Below are 13,626 nucleotides of genomic sequence, written 5' to 3' on the forward strand. Positions count from 1 at the left end.
ACCAGACTCACAAAATTCAATTATCTGTAATTTAAGAAGGCAAATCCATTACATTGGTCTCAGCCCTGTTCTGTCACCGCACGCATAGGAGAGAAACAAAGAGGGGGAATCCAAGAAACGTCTCTTCCACATTTTCTCTTTTTGGGCTTCTGCACAGAGACTGCCCCACGATGGGACATACCTACTGCTATGTGAGATACAAATGAATTAACACTCTGGAACAAGGATTAGTTACGTACATTGCCAAGGGTATTGCTGATGTAAAATGATACATTTTAATTCCTGTAAAAACAGAAAAAATAAAATTTCTGGAAATGTAAAAGGCCTCTTTGTGTGCACCTGAATCCATGAGCCAGACCAAATCGCAACAGGAGATGACAAATACCATTTTATTACCCTCCCTGATAATTTTTTCCCACATGATGTGGTACATATATAAATATTTAAGTATATGTTAAGTGCATATATACATACTTAATATATATATTTTATATATATCTATGTAGTGGAAGATGGTATGAAGTTTTCTCCTTCCCTCCAGCCACAGCAAGTATATGGGACTATCAAATTTCCAGTGCCATGGGGCACTGAGATTCTTCTTTTTATGGCAGCCTTCACTCACAAACGTGTTTGGGAAAAGTGATGCAACAGATCCGTACTTCCATCAGCAACCAACTGCACGGAGGGTGCCAGCAGATCTACACACTAACTCTCTTTAACTGGGGTGCTGCAGGCCTGGGTTTTAGTCTGGCCTCCCCAAATAAAACACCTTTCCTTCATTGTGGTCCATAACTGCAAGGGAGATGCCAAACAAGTGACACTTCCTTGCCATCTGCCTCTGATTCTGCTACCGTCACTCCTCCTGGATGCTCCAGGGATTGCTCCACCATGTTCATCAAGAGCAATACTGAAGTTTCTCGGTATTAAAGTTAAACCTTCCACTGCCTATAAAAAGCAAAACAACAAACAAACCACCAAAGAAATAAACAAACAAATAAAAAAAGAACAAAAAGGCTCCAAGGGATGAGCTTTGTCTCACTCAGTTTTGCACAACCAATTATTTGTTGTTTATTGTGCTAGCAGTCAGTCTCAAGCAGAGGCTGGGTCCCTGGTGTGCTGGGCTGTCTGCAGAAACAGAGCATTAAAAATCCACCTCCCATTTAAGTAAATGAGTTGTGAATGGCATTAAACTTCCCAAATGAAGAGATACCAACTTTTATCACCATAAAAAGCAGAATAAATATATACGATACTAAAGAAAAATATTAACTGACAAGAATACACATGACGAGGGAAAAGATCATTAGAGTTCATGTGACCAAGATACCGCTACATTTCATATCCTATGTGGAGAACACACTGCAGTGCAGAAAATAACCCCTTGTCCTACACAGGGGTCATCTGATCTTTTTCTTTTCCCACGAAACAAGAAGTTTTTGTAAAATCTCCCCAGTTTTCTACCTACTTATTTGCAAAAAGATTGAAAACACTAGCTTTCAGGCTCTACCTCGTTTCCTTTTAGCCATGGAAAAAAGAAAGCAGAAAAAAAGAAAACCTGAATAAAACATTAAAACAAAGGCTTTTGTGAAGCTTACTTGCAGTTTTGAGCACGCTCTGATCAAAGGCTGCCCTGAAAAGGCCAGGGTGGGCACGAGCAACTCCAGACATGCTTCCCGAAAGACTCGGGCCATCACTGGTAATGGGCATTTCAGCAGCAAGTTGTTATCCTGTTCCCTCTGCCAGGGACTGAGTGGGCTGCAAGAGTTAACGTCCTTGGAAACCCTGGGTATTTACTCCTCCAGGTCTGGGTGCAACATCTGGGAAAGAATTTTGGAGGGAATGGGAGTAGAGAGGTCTTTCTCACCTCCGTGCCACTGCAAGGCTACACATTGTAGACCACAATCATGCCTGAGACCTTAGATGAACTGCAGTTCTTTGGAGGTAGAATATTAAGTACTACATGGTTTACTTAGAGAAAATTTTATTCTGCATAATGAAATCATCATTATTCCCTCGTGCCACACACAGACAAAACACATATGCACCCCATATTTACAAAGTCAAGGGGCACTGTTGCAAATATTTTTCATAGCCTAGAGACTGAAAGCAATCACAGACGCAATTAGACTTGCTTTCCCATCAAAGTGCCTTGGAATCACCACGTGGGCACTCTTCCATGTCGGCACAGCATCAGACCTACAATGCAGAGGAATGACTCCCCGTGTGCAAGGTGAATTCAGAGCTCGCAAAATGCGCCAGAAATGAAATCATTTAACTTTCCACAGAGCAGCTATTGGAAGAGAACGGGATGTACAAGCTCCTTGTGGTATGGACACCTGCCCGTAAGTAGCTGGACTCAGACAACTATTCCACTACATCCAGAGGTTCCCATTTCTGAACACCACCTTACTAGGCTGTGGTGGCATTGGTGAGTCTGCCTTTGTACCCTGGTACATATTGCACCAGCAGACATCTGCTTTTAAATACATTTCTGTCCTGAAATCTGAACTCAGTCACATCAATGGGAATAGGCTGAGGCTTCAGCAGCCCCGTTTATTAAATAATCTGTTTATCTTCTAAATAGGAAATGCATGAAGAAAGAGCAGAAAACTAGAAGTGAAGAATTCCATGAAATATACTGGTTTCCACATTGGAAAGCTCTACTGTTTATTGAAACTGGCAGTAAACGTTAAACACTAGAAGAAAGTATTTCTTAAAAAATAGAAGCATCACCCAATACAAATAGAACCTCCTATTTTACTTAAAGCAAATTAATTTTTAAATTGGCTTTGTTTATTTAAATTCCCAGTTTCTGGAACAGCATGTGAACCTGCTGTTCCAGCTTTTTTCACCCAACAGATTTATGTGGAGGAGGAGAGCTCTGGGATAAGGAGAGCACATAGTCCTAGGGAGCACATAGGACATGCGAAAGAAAAGCTGGGCTTTTGAAGAGTGAGTCTGGAGGACAGGTGACAAAGAGGTGTTAATTTTAAAGTAGGCCAAAAATCTACACAGTTCAAGTCAAATCCAGAAGGATTATTTAAAAAATGTTGCTTCCTCCCAATATTTGTCTAAAGAAGGGATTACAAATCTGTAAATATCTCTCTGGAACTTATAGCTAGCAAAAGGCATTAAACAGACCTTAAGAAAACAACAGGTAATGAATGGAGTTTTAAAACCTACAGAGCAAAAATAACTTTTTTGGTGCCTCTGACTTCTTAAGTCCGCTCTGAAATTGCTCAAAGGAAAATGTGAACAAAGACTAATGACAGGGGCCCTTTCATATTAAAATAATATATGGAGCAACAGTGAGCGAGAGGAATGCAATGTTTGAAAAAGGACAGACTAAATAAAACACCCGTGCACTCACTAGCCCTCTCTCTTCTAGGGTGGTGTCTCAACCCAGCTATAAAGGAACATCTCAGGGAGGAAATGCTGTCATTTTCTCAGGTACAAAACCGCATTGCTGAGATGTTTACTGTCTCCATGTAACGCCGCTGAAGACCCCCTGACGCTGACAAATAGGCTTCATTACGTCTGTGGCAAAGGTATTTGCTCTCATCTCTCAGGAACGATATAGGTGTTGATCAAGGACAAAGCACCAAACACTAAAAAATTCATTTGGCCTGGGGGCTATATTCAGCCTGCCTCTGTAAGTGCCTAACGAAGCAGCCGCATCTTCTGCAGCAGCCGCACTGAGAAGAGTCATTGGGACCCGGTGCTGGTTGGGGTTCACGGATGAAAAGCAGCAGTTGCAGCCCAGTATCTGAGTCCCACAGAAGGTGCTCTGGTTACAGCTCTTGCCTTCCTCCACCCTTCGGAGGCAGGAGCAAAGCCATGGCCGTGGCTATACAATGCTCTGTGCTCACAGACTAAATCCATTCCCACTTCAGGCCAACTGGCAAGTCCCAGGCTTTTGCTGCCATTGACCCCAGAAAGCCACTCTGCCATGTTCCTCCAGAGATTAGTAACTAATGACTGAAATAAGGTTGCACAGAAATACAGAATGCTGATTACTCCTACAATAAAATCCTACAGAGGTGAGAGACAGGAAGCAATCTTTTCTATATCAGACGTTGTAAAATTGTATCTCACATAACCTTAAAGCAGGCATCTTCTTTCTTTATTGACTTCTTCAGGATGATTCATACAATGTTTTAAACTCCTTGGGCTTCTCCATATGGTAAGAGGGTAGCCACAATGAACTACAACTGGATTTAGCTGTGAGCAACTTTAGATGTGAAATCCAAGACAAATCAAATTTCCCTTTAAATGACTATGTAGTTGGTTAGATTTCTCAGGTCACAGTCCCCGTGCTAGGCACCGCTCTGGGACACGTTCACATCACCCAGTGTACTCTGCATCCTTAGAAAAAAAGAGAAGAGCTTTAAATCTCCTCCACATGTACTATGCATTACACTTTTCAAGTCTCTGTGTTCTTTACCAGGCCCCCTAACAGACAGCATAATTTGCCTCTTCAATTTACATTATATGCCTCAAATTTACATGCTCTCCCTATTTAAGAAGAGACAGATGATGTCTATGAAAACTGGATCATGATATGCAAAGGTTAGCTTCGGTACTAACAGGCCGGCGATTCAGGTTAGAACAGAATAGTGCACACTAGGATTTGCAGACTAAGTAGCCTGTCGATGAGAGGTGGAAGAGGCTTTTAGCCACGTGGTTGGCCAGTGGGACAGTTTGTCCATGACCGGGTGCACCACCACATGCGTGCCCCGGGACATCGCCCGCAGCCAGCAGCCACTGCCCTGCAGCGTCTCTGTTGGCAGCCAGAACCTGCCATCTCTTGATAATCATGCTTTTCATTATTTGATGCATTAACAAGGCAGCTGAAATCGCTATGAATAAAAAAGGGTTTGTGAGTTTTTCGTATGATTACTGTCATCTATCCAAAAGGTGTTTCCACTTTCTAATGTCTCCTTTGCACTGTTATGGCAACTAGCCCCAAAGGGTCCTGGACGTTTGCTCTTGTTTTGCCTCTTCTCTCTCCCTAAAACAGACTCCCCTGTCCTCCCGTCTTTCCAGTCACTCCCTTCATCCACAACTAATAAGCTGACTGAGGCTATAATAATATATACATGAAATGTATTATTTCACCTGAGACTTTACTGCATTGCATTTGACCTGATAAATGGCCTGACTGCATGGCTTTGTCCTGCCACCTTCACTGTATCTAGCTCATGAACTTAGTTTCATTATAGTTACAGATGATTGAAAAATAATGACAAGTCAAGTGAAATTTCACAGGGAAATTGCAAACAGTTTTGACTACTTTGCAGCTTTCCATTAACATTTCAGAAACATCCACCCAACTAGAGAGGAGGTCAAGATGTATGTCCTCAACTTTATGGCATGAAAATATCTACCTGCTTTTTGCCAAAATAATGAAATTATTTAATGCATTTTACAGTTTTCACAGACCCATGATTTCCAGTTTCACCGACTTCCCAGATCAGTTATTAAAGTCTAGTTTTTATAACCCATATCAGCCTCTCAACAGAAGGCATGATTTGCCTCTTCGATTTACATAAAACCTAACAGATTTTCATCATCTCTCTTCAGAGGGAACAGAGTATGTAGATCTTTCACAAACCAGGGCTAGTAGAAAAGGAAACAACAATTCATTAAGATAAATTTAAATATTTTTAGAATGAAATTTTGATGGGGGAAAAAAAAGACAGCGGAAGCAACTTAGTCTGCAATCCTCAGCTGTCCTACTGAAGCGTCAATGGCAACTTTAGTCCCGCCTGAAAGGCTTGAAATAGCCATTACATGTCATAAAATAACGCTACGGTTGTTTCCCTCTCCGTCTTCAAAGTAAAAGCAGCAAACTGAAGAAGGTGAGTCCCACCAGGGCCGCATGGGTGCAGATCTCAGGGGGAACAGGAGTTACAGCTCTCCTCATTCCCAGGGCTGACACCAGCACCTACGCCGAGCACAATGCAGACATAAGCAGACCGGGAATGCAACCCAGGGCTGCTGGTTTTCCCATTTTTGGAGATAACTCATGTGTAGAGTCACACATTAGTAATTTTCTTTAAGTTCACTGAAGCAGAAACTAACTCAACACAACTCCAGTGAGCCAACTTCTCACAGTTTCTCCTTGCGGAAAGAGTTGATAAACCTGAGCCGCGAGATTGCCTGCAAGCCCCGAAGGCTCTCCATCACACCCGATACCTCCTCATAGCTTTATTTGACGATTTGGCAAAACAACAACAAGAAGCTGATACTAGAAAGAGAAATTTAATACCAGTGCCTGTGATTTATGAAATGCTCTAACTATTACAGGTTTCACTTGCCGTTTTTCTAGTTGGAGAGATGATGTGTAATTCAAGCTCGCCCCCCAGTGGACTCCATGCCCACACCGGTACACTACATTTTGAGGACACTGGTGAGAAGTACTGGGGAGTTAGACGATAGCATACTTAAAAAAAATAGGGGTCACTCTAAGAGAATCAAATGCAATTGTTACTGTCTATAATATTTTGTTGCCGTTTTTAATTAAGTTTAAAAGAAGTATACTTTCCAACCAACCAAATTGTTCAAAATACCGCATCGTTTTTCCTCCTGTATCCGAACGACTGCGAACGTTTTAGTGGCTATGCATATATAGTAAATGAAAAAAAAAAAAAAGTAATGCATATATATTAAATAAAAAAAAATCTCAAACACATCCTGCTTAGGTAAACAATTGTCCGTAAGATCAGCCTGCCTAAAAAAAAAAAGCCCAGATTATGCAATGCTGAGTTTCTGTGATCTGTTCTCAGAAAGTTTCCTACTGAAACTTGCTCACCCTTGCGTGCATAGCTGTCATACTTCATTTATACTTATCCAAAACTGCACTAATTACTGTGGGTCATACGTGAATAATTAACTTCTTTTGCCTGAAGCAAAAGTAAAGGCCAAGATAAAAAATGTAAGATGAGATTAATACATAGAATATGCTTACAGCCAACACTACATGTAAGTCTGAATATACCAACTTCTTACCGAGACCTGAGAAGTGTTCTGTAAAACACATTTAATTTTAACAGCTCAATACAGATTTTCTCACTGGATCCATTGCCTAAATTCAGCGCTCACCTTCTCTCTAGACACTTTACTCCTTACATTGCAGCAGGCATGAAGACATGACAATATAAAGCAGTTAACAGCTGACCATTTAATGAAGGTTTTTGATTTGATGTTATTTTTCTTTTCTCCCCGAAGGAATAAACCAACATCCAACACGACTGCAAAATATTTCAGACAGCTGCCTTTTGGGGTGGGGATTCATTTCAGCCAGCTAACAGGCAGGTATCCGGTCTTCCTCTGTATTCAGCAGTGAAAGAGAAGCAACTTGGCAAGCCAATCCCTGGGTCTACCTAAAGAGGGAATAACGTGCCCCAGAGGTGCCAATCCCTCTTCTCTGACTACCCAGAGATCCCAGACAGATAACATAGCCTAGACACCCAGCTGCCAGGGAACCAAGGCTGAGGAGATGGATCCTACGATTACGGCAGGTACAGAAACTGCCTTCATGCTGCTGGAGAGTTACAGCTGCAAAAACTGTAATTACCAACACCATTTCAAGCCTTCAGTGCCTACTTTTGAGCACCCTAAGTGCACAGCCTGAGATTCAGCAGTGCAGACTATCTAACACTGATTTGGGTGCATTACCTACAAGTGCTGGTCTGCCATGAGATCACAAATGAATTACAGACTCATGACAAATGTGATTCTCAGTGATTTAAAACGTCATGGCAGAGAAGAGCCTTCTGTATTTCTGGGCTAACTTGGGTGTGGCATTTCTGAGGTTGTTCACATGTAGTTTTGTAACTCAGCTCCTTACATGGTGCTTGCTTATACTCCTGCACTGGTCACCAGTCTTGCAGGCTAGAAAAGAGTGACCTCCCTGTGGTATAAGCACGTAAGTGGTATTTTTGGTTCAAACCAAGAAGTCTACCAGTTTCACACCTCTGCTGGGCTCTCAGCCCTCTAATCTGCTACAGCCATAAAATGCTCAAAGGGTGATACAGGCAAGAATAGGGAAGCAACTTAGAAATCAGGGCAGGGAGAAGGAAAGGGACAGAGTAGGGTTAGATTGGGATAAAAGGAATAAAACAGGAATGAGAGAGAACAAGGTGAAAGGGCAAGGGTATATAAAATATATCGGAAGGGTAGGGACAAAAGACCATATTGAAGATGGGAGAACAGGAAAGAGGAAAAAAGAATTAAGGAAAGACATGATAATTTAAGAGAGAGGAGAAGGCACAAGCATTAATGGGAAGATATGAAGAAACTAGAGTAATTGGCCTAGAGGGAAACGTAATGAAATTCCCAGATCACCAGAACATTTCCGCTGTTTAAGGAAGGGACTCTTACCTTACATTAATTGGTTTAGTAGGGGGTATTAGGACGGAGCCTTGTTCAGTATTCCTCTCAACAAAAGTCCTACCAACCAAAAGACATATTGGAAAGAGTGATGGAGACGTGGCCTCATTTGAAATGTAGAAGCCATCACTTAATTTTTTAAAATAGTATCTCATACTCTTTAGAGTACATCACACCACAGAAAGTGCCAGCAGATTCTCAGCAAAGAACAACGTTGTGCTACATGCTGGATAAACACCATCTTTTCTCCAAGGAGTTACAAGAACACTGAAGTACATTAAGAGCAGAGAGATCAATAAATTTAATTTAAGCAAATCAGCAGCAGAGTAAGGAACAGCACTGAAACTCAGAGCGTTCTGTCCACTGCCTTTCTAGCCATCCAAGCAATTCCCTTTTAAAGTGTTCTTGATGACTTCAAATTGCTGTTCCTGAGTTTATCCACGATAAAAATACAACAATTACACATCACTGCTTCAGCTACCCTTACATGCCTGTCATGTAGACTATTAACAGCCCATAAAGTTAATAAGGACATCAGGTATTGATTAAGTGTTAGGTATTATCATCACTGAATGGGACCCAGCTCATCTAGGCACCCCTCCTGCATCTCTGTTGTAGGGACCTAGTGCAACCTATTCTCATAAAGTGACTGACTTCCCTCTGCAATATGTGGTAGGTGCCTCTGAAAGCCTCCAGAAAGAAATACTAAGCTCTTGAGTTTACACTTGAATTGAACTGAAGGCATTTAGCGGCACCTATCATTCAAAGGCTACATCTGTAAAGCAAGTAGTAGCTCAATAGGAGCAGGTCTGTAGAGTGAAAAAATGGTGCTGAAGATCCATGTCCACACTATATGCTTTTCTTGAGGGTTTTTTTGGACTAGCTCTGGTTGGTCCCAAGCAATGACCACCCACTGCTCGTTGAAGCACATTAAGTGTGTCCCTGGAGGCTACTTTTCTGTTTAGTTTCATCTGAAAGGAGTCCGGTTTGTGCTGAGACCGCTCTTGTGCTGAGAAGTGGGGATGACAGGGAAATTCAATTCAAAAGCACGCTCGATCTGCACCAGAATGCCAATGCTGATGCACCCGCAGACATCTCCGTTGTTTAGGTACAGACCTTCAGCTCTTAGTATAGGATGATGAGTTCAATACGTCCTGAATTAGGCAGAAAGGAACCTGCTTGTCTTAACTGTGGTACACGGTGCCAGAAAAGTCCTACCTGTGTGTGTCCTCCGGTGAGCCTTCAGGTGGGAACTTTTTGTGTATACTTTGTTGCATCCCTCAAAGTCACACCGATGGATGCGCCGCTTCCTGGAGTCTGGAGACTCGGACCTTCTCTGACGCCTTGTGCTCTCAATACTGAACGGTGAAATGGAACTAAAAAACAGAACAGAAGCAAAAAATGAAGCAAAAGCATGGTGTATATATATCCTGGGCCCCAAAAGATCAGCTGTAATATATCACGGTGCCAGAAGTGACCTTAACAATTAATTATTTCCTTTTCTACAATGTAGTCCACAGCACGTATTTGAAACAATTTGTGCTTGAACTAGAGCGTATTTTGCAGTACAAAATAATTCAAGTCTTGATTTACAAGTGCCTTTTGCCAGAGAAAACACCAAGTTCCTTGAAATACTGCTCCAATAATGAAGTAACCTGACATTATCTGAGCTTTAGTTCTATTTTTACACATGTCCAGATCCAAGCTCACTGAACCCTGCTTTCTAAACAACTTTATATATAGCCTGCATAATTTCTCTTTGACAAGTTTAAATAGATAAAAATCCTAAAACCTTTTATGAAAATGTGTTTCCAGTACCCAGATCTGGACTGTGGATCCTCGCATTTGGCCAAACACCTGTTGTTTGCTTGCATACAGGCTGCTAAGAGGTCCATATCACCCTGCAGCCGCGATTTTCCCATTTACTTATTTAACAATTCTCAATTTCTCACCTGCAAGTCAATGAATTTTATTTCCTTTCAGACCACTGATAAATAAAAACGTTTATTAGCACAGGGCCAGCAAACGATCCCCACAGAAATGTCTGTGCTCAGCGAAGATACTCCATTTACAGCAACATCCTAAGGCCTATCAGTTACCCAAATTTTAAGCAAATAAAAAAGTAATGCTGAAGTCACGTTACTTTATTTTACAAATACAGTAGGTACCGAGTCTAATACTTGAAGAAAGCCTGCTACAACAATGCACTTGCCTTGGTTAGATAAACTTGTGTCATAAACTATTATCAGACTGGGATGCCAAGATCCAAACCCCCATTGACTTCCATTAATTATATTACCCATCTATAAATCATTATTAATTGATCACCTTATCAACCCCATTATGGCTATACTGCACAGCAGTCACGTTCACCCACAGTTCTACTAGCCTGTTTAGCTGCTTTAAGTAGTGGAACAACATTGGCCTTCATTATGTTTCTGGGGCTTCCCCCACATTCCTGGGTTTATTGACATTGAAGGTAAATGATCTAAAGATTCATCAGCCAGCTCTTTTAAACTCTTAAGATGCAAGTTCCTAGTTGTCCTGAAAGAATTTGAGTCTGTCAAATGAAAATGAATCGGAGGAAAAGAAACTGAATCTGATCATGTAAAGAAGTAAGCACGAACCTTTGGGGAAGCTAAGACACTAAGAAAGGCATTTGAAAGAAGCACTGATGTTGATGCATCTGCTGAGAAGCTCCTGTGTCAACACCAATCTTCAACCTTCTGTTACAATAGCCAGTGCTGTTACAGCAATAGCTGTTCTGCCATAAACTGCACTTTTAGAGATTTCCAGAATTTGCTGAGGACTATTTATATGGGGTTAAAACTTTGCATAAAACATCTCGCACCATTAGCATGCGATTTCACTCATGTTCCAATTTGCTGCATTACAAACCTTTCAGCCTTGAGTTTGTGGTAGTTCAAATTATGCATTTTTCTTTTTGTTTAAATATTTTTACAGTACAACCCTAATTTAAAGCACTGTTTAAAAAAAATGGAGTACTCTCTTTCTGACAGCCCCCTTTTTGTCTTAACACTTGATATATATTCATATTTCACCTTCAGGCAAAGAGATTTTCCAGATTAATTATTTTTGCCTATAATATGATGTGTGTAAAAGGGCATGCAGGGAATTTCTGAAATGGAGGAAGAAATGGACAGAGGGCTGTAATATCAACATTAACTAGCAAAAAGTAGTCCCCAAGAGAGTAAGACACATCAGCACTTTAACTGTGTGACAGGAATACAGATATGTTTAGCTGTCACAGAAATGGCTTAGGAATTGCATTTAAGCATCTGCATCTCAGGGCAAATAAAAGTCCTGGGTTAGATGATTCACTGAGAACGGTCTCACTACTCCAGGTTTTTTTTTTTAAACATCCCACCAGCTAAAATAAAAAGCAAACACGTAAATCAAATCTTAAAGCTCAATACTGAAGGTACAAAATCCAGTGCTCAAGACCAGAAAATCTTTATCTTTAGAAATAAATATTTGTGCATCATTTTTGCTGCATGTGATTTACGAGCCGTCTTAAAAGCCTATTTTGTAAGAGGGCGTTTAGATCCTGGATAGTACAGCTTGTTTAAATGGGAGGAGGATTAAGCTTGTAACGCTGCTGCAATTTCCAGCCCCGAGACAAAACGAACCTTGAGCAGAGTCAGCACCCTGTAAAAAGCTATTTGTCACGTACAAGAAAGTGACCTCACTGCTGGGAACTGCTCTGTGCTTTCCCGGGTATTTATATAGGAGATGGTGGCATAAAGCAGTGCCGCAAAGGTGGCACACGATCAGTGCTGCTGCTTCTTAACTGGATTGCTCCCTCTTTCTAAAAGGCGAAGCATCCTACCTATTCCACGCCAGGGAAAATAACCGAATAAGCCACAGAAGGTGCCGTGCACTGCCACCGTCCCTCGCAAGCTTCACAGCCACCGCTTGCTCAGGATGCCGAGGAGAAAGCTTACCGTCAGCTGGAACCAGCAAATGTAACCTCATGCCTTCCCTTTGCAGCAGTGCAGGCTAAATGACAAACTAGCCAGCAGAAGGGACTCAGGCGGCAAGGGAGAGCACACCTCCAAAGGGGATCTTCCTCTGACACTCCAGCCCCCGTGGCACCGGGGGACCCCACAGTGCAGACACGCTCACCGGTGGAAAAGGAGCCAGATCCTACCTGATACCGCCAACCTTGTTTTAGCCTTATAAAAGCTGTGTGATTTTTTTTAAATGGAGATACCACAGGAAGCCCTATAGAGAGCACAAGGTGCTTCTTGGAGCTTCCCGAGGTTAGTTCCTCTCACAGTAACTGTCAGTTGATTTGCTGATGTTCTTTCCCTTGGCCATGCAGCAGTAAAGGGACACCCTCCTCCTTCTCAAGCAATTGCTACAAAATACCCTCACCGACCACACAGAGAGACATAAAAAAAAGCCCCCAAAACCATGTTTTGTGCCTTTTAAAGACCATGGGGGTTCTGCCAGGTGGCTCTGGTCAGCACAGGGTTCCAGAAACCACTGTTTGATGGCACTACAGCGGACAAAGACTTTGAGAATGGACATGACAGGGAACTCACACATATTTATTTTTTTACTGAGTTTTTTTTCTTTTTGTTTACAATGTGTTTTAAAATCATGTAAAATAAATTAAAAAAACCCCAAAAATTAGTTAACAAAAATAATAATTAAAAAAACCCCAACCCCATCATATCTTAGCAGCCTCTCTTGACTGTGTCCCTCAGACTGCCCACAGTGAAGACCTGGATACACATCAGCTGGTGAGAGCTGCCAGGGTGCCCAGACAAGGAGCTGTCAGTTCTCCTGTTAATGGCCAAGCTCTCAGGCAGCCTTTAAGGCTCAAGGTGGGGTTCAGCAATAGGACTCATACCACAGGTAACATCCCAGGCAAACTGCAGGATGTATCAAATTACTGCTGATACATCAAGTTTGAAAGATAAATTAAGAAAGAAGAAAATTGGGTTCTGACCTGTCAACTTGACGGTTATTTATTTGCAGTTCGTTACTTCTAAAACCAGTGTAATTTCTGTATTAGTGTAGAAACTATTACAGTAACAGAAATCCTGGGACGCTGCCGGTTGCCTCCGTAAGGGTGGAGGGTGAAATGCTCACAGGGTGAAATGAATGAGATCAATGTGAGCATTTAGGGTGCTTTACGAAACTTCAGCTGTGTTATTTCCAGCTGGAAGTGAAAACATGCATCTCTGCAACTCACACGTGGCC

At 41.8% G+C, this 13,626-nt stretch overlaps 1 protein-coding gene across 19 annotated transcripts in view; it reads right to left on the reverse strand.

Annotated features, from left to right (window-relative positions):
• The window catches only part of KLF12 (KLF transcription factor 12), a 263,394-nt gene that overhangs the window by 16,722 nt on the left and 233,046 nt on the right, over positions 1–13,626 (reverse strand). For all 19 annotated transcript variants that reach the window (XM_075527297.1, XM_075527434.1, XM_075527445.1 and 16 more), the window contains one exon: positions 9,613–9,770. In XM_075527297.1, the coding sequence (XP_075383412.1) occupies positions 9,613–9,770 (158 nt within the window). The remainder of the gene's footprint in view (positions 1–9,612; positions 9,771–13,626) is intronic.

This window comes from Mycteria americana, chromosome 1 (assembly GCF_035582795.1).
Source record: "Mycteria americana isolate JAX WOST 10 ecotype Jacksonville Zoo and Gardens chromosome 1, USCA_MyAme_1.0, whole genome shotgun sequence".
NCBI classification, from domain to species: Eukaryota; Metazoa; Chordata; class Aves; order Ciconiiformes; family Ciconiidae; genus Mycteria; species Mycteria americana.